Below are 5,619 nucleotides of genomic sequence, written 5' to 3'. Positions count from 1 at the left end.
CTTTCCCTTTGACATTCCTGTTTTAAGACAAATCTGGTTTACTCCAGCGCGATTTAACGTGTTTAACGTGTTGGCAGAGAGACTTTCTGGGTTTGACTCTTTAACGCTAACTTTGACCGGCTTAGAAAGACCCATCTTGAGGAAAGGGCAGGAATATTTGTTCTACCTGGATTTTTTGCAGCTTGCTAACAACTGATACTGACACGAGGTGTGATCAATAAATAACCGATACTGTAATAACAGTGACTGCGAGTTGCTTCAGGACTTAAAAAAAACCAAAGGGAATGCAATATATATGAATTAGAAATGCTGAGGATTTCATTAAAATGAATGGAACTGCACTTTTTTTTTTTAAGGCTTTCCAATAAAGTCCTGTATCCACTATAGATATTTTTAACATTTGTTCTGCAAAGTCACCCGATTTCATCCTTAAAGAACAATAATTGAATACGCACAAGAAATAATCAGGTGATTTAAATTTAACTATGGCGTTTGCGTGTAGTTTAGCATAGTAAAAATAGTATGATTTGTGGGAGGCAATTAACAATCATTTGCTCTGTGGATACAAGTAATTTGTTTAAAGAGCACTGACCTATGAGACAGCTAGTTTGTGTTGGCTGTGATGGAAGGGAGCTATTGACTCTAAACAGTGTAACAGCGCCATTGACAGAATCCCATTTGAATGCACACAAAAGATCTCGAAAATACTTGAGGAACACGAGCTCTTTCTGTGGGGGAAGTGGAGTGGGGGTTAACCAAGGGAAGCCAGCCAGAGCGGAGGGCTCCGCACCGAGGCGAAACCGAGCCAAACTGAACAATCCGGACAATGTGGTGACTAAGGAGGGCTTCCCCCCTGTTGGTGCTGTGCCAGCCCGAGAGCCCGGCCGTACTTCTTCAACATAAATACTCTATCAGAAGGAACACAAACTGTGAGCGATTACTGGTTGAGTAATGGTTTCATAAGCTTAAAATTGAATGCAACTCTTTGTGCAAAATAATCATTTTTATGTTCACATCTAGCAAATGCATTGCAGACCTGGGAATGGTTCCATGCATTCAGCATTCACGCTTGCTCTACGTCTGCTTGGGACATGTTTGCAAGCGAGTGCCAGCACCTTGTCCAGCAAGCGGGCACAGCCTACTGCACATGATGTGCTGACAATTTGGGTCGTTTCGCTAACGGAGCAGAAGTTGTTATCAAAATAAGGGTGCGCAGCAGAAACACCAGGGTGAAAGCAGCCACCAGGAAAAGTTCCGGGCGCCAAACAGCGTTCTTTGAAACTCTTTTAATATGCACCAGGTCAGACTCTGCTTCCCTTATTTGCTCGGAAATCATTATGCAAAATACGTAATTAGAGAAAACAGTAACACTGTGGCACAAATACATTGTAAATACGGTGCTGCCGCTCATCTTAAAGTAAACCGACAGAATCTACCGAGCTTAAAACGTGTCTGTAAAGGTGCAAGTTTATCTGTAACACAGTTTCGTTTAGAAGCACACGAATCACAATTTGCCATAATCAAATATCACCACAGCACTTATATTCTAATTAAAAAATAATCTCTGGTATTTAATTGAGAAAACTGGAGGACTTTACCAGCAAAATCACATCTACAACCTGCACAAACTGCTCGATCCAGATAGAGAGTTCTTCAGGTAGCGCTTTTAAAATTGTTATTAAACACACAAAGGATGCGCCGTTCAATATATATTAAAACAAGTATTGTACCCAGTTATTAATTTGCACTATTCACTTTTAAATGCAGCAAATACCTCATTAATTTAATTTTAGGTGCCCACCAGTTTATATTGCATTTTACAGTCTAGAAGGCAATTTACTATTAACTGGCAATTACATACAGAATGATTGTTAATTCTGCTCCTAAGTGCTAGCTGCTTGAAAATTGTTATCTCTCTCTAATTTTTGACCTTCTTACAACAGGGGTGAGGCACGCTGGGAATACAAAGGACTAGTAGAGAAGAGCTGGACATGTCATTTGTGACTCATTCTTTTAATTCACCGTGCTAATCAACTGAACTGCCACAATCTCCCAAGGTAATTGTATCTTTATAATAGTTGAAAGCGGCGGGCAAAAAGGCATGGATATATGGGGAAAGGCCTGGCCTTCGCCTGCTGAGCGACAGCGCGCGCTCGCTTCTGCGCGAGACTAATGGGGGCTTTTCAGAAAAATCTGGAACTTTCATATCTCCAGACCCTGATCATTTAATGTCTCAACTTCTTTGCTCACAAAGGCTTTGTACACCACACTACGCTCTTGTTTCATTATTCCACAGCCTCGTTGCCCTATGGTCTACCTCATGCTGGGAAGGTTAAATGTTAGAGAGCCAAGCCAGACTGCAAGCATGGTGGGACACTGATGGGAAACAGATGCCCTGGGGATTCAGCCCCTCCCTCCTCGAGGGCTGCATCATTTTCGTTTTCTGAAATACAGTGAGGCTTGGCTTCACTCTCGATGGCAGCTGTAATTTCCAAAGACTATCCTAGCCACCCTATAGCTGCGGGATAAAGCAAAGTGGGCAGAAGTTTCTCGGTCAGGCAGATGCTGGCTTTATCTTCTCATTTTCTCACTGCTGGGATATGGGCTTTTGTTTCCCTCAAAAGGTGTGCTAAGCATTTATTACTGTTAAAGTGTTGTTAGTAATGTAACTTTATTACAATTTCATACCAGCAAGAGAAGCCTCTGACATTCTCACCATTCTTTTGAACATCTTTACTCAGCGATAAAGACAAAAGACAACCCCAGGAAAGAAGACACGAACGGCTTTTCCTTCCAGTTTCATACGGATTTGCATTTACACATTATAAAGGAGTTCGAAACAGAAAAAATTGCCAGATTTGCAAAACCTGCACCTCAGAAATCAGTTTAAGACATTACAGTAAAGCAATTCAAAATTCCAGGACCGCGCACTGAGAGCCAGGCCGTCATCTGGTTCAAATCTGCAGCGCTTCCCAGTGTGTGATGGAACTGCACCAGCTCACAACAGCTAAAATATCTGGAACTCTGTCTGAGGCTCTTAATTCATTCATTTTTCATTCCGCTGAACACTTATCTTAGCTAGACGTGCTTGTCAGGGTACTCTGCTGCAGCTTTGCATGGACCACGTTCATAAGGGCGTCTTTAAGCATCTAACAGTGACGACACGGCCCCCACCTGCGGTCACCACCTCTGCAGCAGACTACGAAACAACATCTGCTTCCCACGTATGTCACCAGCACGAAAAGCTCCTCACCCACCAGCATCCCATTTGGTAACTCTGGTATGAACTCGATCAGAACAATCAAGAAGATGTTGATATTCCGTCCCGTGACAGGTGGAGGTGAGGCAGCAGGGTGTGAGCACGAGCATTGGTTTTGCTCCGGTTGTGGTTTCTTTGGGGACAGATGGGAGACAGGAACCTCAGACGCTACCTCCGCTTAAAAGTTCTTTTCAGCCATAGATCTTAGGGCAGATGGAAAAACACATCCACGATGCATCGACTGTTTAAAAAGTCCTAGCTCAAAACTACCCAGGAACACACTTTTCCCATTAGATCTAAATTAATAGATAGAAACTGTTGCAGTCTAGCGGGAAAATATTCATCAAAATGCACATCATCTGCACATCATCTGCAATCTGCGTTATCTACCCAATAAGCGGCGAGAACTCTCCCCGAATCCCTGCAGTCTGTCGAGTAAACAGTTAAAGGCTCTTTGTTTTCAAAAGAGAGATTGATTCATCAGATCAGATTTATTATCTAGAATCCGCCTCCAAAAGTACGATAAATTAAACCACAATTTCTCCCATTCCCCTCCCAGCACCTCAGTTAAATTCATTGCTAAATGCCAGAAAACCTGTAATGCACATTCTAGATAAAAAGCCAGCAATACTTCATCCCAAAGCAAGAATTTTCATATTGAAACCACTGGAAACCACAAAAGTTCCGACTTTTCCTTGTGCTCTTGTAAATTAAAATCAAATGTATTTAAAAGAATTGGCACAAAGAAATCATTCCCAGGCTCCTGAGTTTGTATCCCAAGCTTGAGGTCTGAAAGGTTTTTGAGAACCAGATTGCGAATAAGTTGGATAAAGTTATTTGGAGCCAATAACACCTACTTGAACCAGTGCCTAAAGCTTCAACTGAACCTCTAGGGAAGTTCAAGAAGTTTGGATAGATAGTCCAAAGAAAAATTTTCATCACAGAATACTTCTTAACTCCTTTTGCTGTCTGCAGCAGAGTAGGAAATACCATTGTTAATTTATTTCTGGCCAAACCGAAAACAGGAAGTAAGAGGCACCTCATGAGAGAGCTTGATCCCATGAGACATTGAACCATTTTTAAGACCCAGGAGGCTTGGACAGGCACCAGAGCTTCTGGGTGCCCATCTGAACGGGTATTTTGAGGTTCAGCTACCACCAGTTACATTTCCTGCGAGATACATCTTATTTTTTAACAGCATTGTAATGTTCCCACTTTGCCCTGCCTGAGAAGAGTAAGGAAACCGTGCACTTACCGGTGTAGACGAATCGGCCGGGAGCACCTTTGCAGAACTGTTTGGATTTGTAGGAGAGAGTTACTTCAACAACTCCTGGAATGTGCCGCGGTGGTGTTTGAACTCTGATGGCGTGGGGTGTTATCAGCTATAAAAATCGTACAGAAAACATACCCTGAATCAAGATGGCCCTGATAAGACCGATGTCAGCCAGTTTACACTGTTACAAAAATGACTCTCAGTCATACTCGTCTCAAAATTCTCCCCTCTTGCTATCACGTTCCAAGATATGGGCTCTACAAGTTTCCTTATGAAAAAGCTCTGTAAATGATCCTTGGTTTTCGTTTGCAGGAAAGGCCACAGGGCATCATTCATATGAAAATTGCCTCCATATGTCTCCTTAAGGCTACTTCTAGTAATTTTAACACTAATTGTCCAATTGTACTGGGAGACCTCCTACAGCAAGTCTTCCACTAGAGGGCCATGATGTGCCTCCAGTACATCTCTCGCCGTGTAGCCAGTTGTCACACGTGAATTCATGGTTAAAAAGGCACCGTGAAACAAAATCTCATGATACCTCGTGTCAATAGCCTATTGACAGCTTGTTAAAATCATTCATGGAAAGATGTTACAGTTCAAAGCCCACCAATTTAGATAGCTTACCTCACTCCAGACCAACATAGTTCCAAATACGACTTGTAAGCCATCAAAGAAGTTGTCTCCGATTATGATGACAGTAGCCCCACCAGTAGTCCAGCCTTCACTAGGACTGATGGCCTTTATGCACGGAGTAGCTGCTTGTACAAGACAGAAAATCAAGACCTTAATACCCCTTCCTTGCCGACAAGAGATCTCTTCACCAATGACAAACCATGCAAAGCACAATAGGAGGAAAGCGCATGATTTCTCGAGGAGGCATACAAAGGGCAATCATATATCAGCATGTTGATGTATTTAAAGCAAACTATTAAATGTTTTATAAAGCAAAGGCCAAGCAGCAGAACGCTGGTGAGCAAGAAAAAACTGGCTTGATATAGCAAATTATATGTCAGGGCAAATATGGCTATTACAAATGATTAAGCATCGCATGCATGTGGCATGTCGATTTATCTGCTTTGCTGTACAG

General features: G+C 42.3%; 1 protein-coding gene across 1 annotated transcript in view; it reads right to left on the bottom strand.

The window, feature by feature from the left end:
* LOC104501938 (transcription factor COE3) overlaps positions 1 to 5,619 on the bottom strand; it is a gene marked incomplete at its 3' end in the record, with an annotated part of 27,672 nt that overhangs the window by 21,205 nt on the left and 848 nt on the right. Inside the window, exons 2-3 of the mRNA XM_010145834.1 lie at positions 5,157 to 5,287; positions 4,515 to 4,641 (exon numbers count right to left, since the gene is read on the bottom strand). Coding sequence (XP_010144136.1) covers positions 4,515 to 4,641; positions 5,157 to 5,287 — 258 coding nt within the window. The remainder of the gene's footprint in view (positions 1 to 4,514; positions 4,642 to 5,156; positions 5,288 to 5,619) is intronic.

The sequence above is a fragment of the Buceros rhinoceros genome, unplaced genomic scaffold (genome assembly GCF_000710305.1).
Source record: "Buceros rhinoceros silvestris isolate BGI_N320 unplaced genomic scaffold, ASM71030v1 scaffold16881, whole genome shotgun sequence".
Classification (NCBI taxonomy): domain Eukaryota; kingdom Metazoa; phylum Chordata; class Aves; order Bucerotiformes; family Bucerotidae; genus Buceros; species Buceros rhinoceros.
The sequence above is the reverse complement of the archived record's forward strand: the minus strand, read 5'-3'. Positions and strand labels throughout refer to the sequence as shown.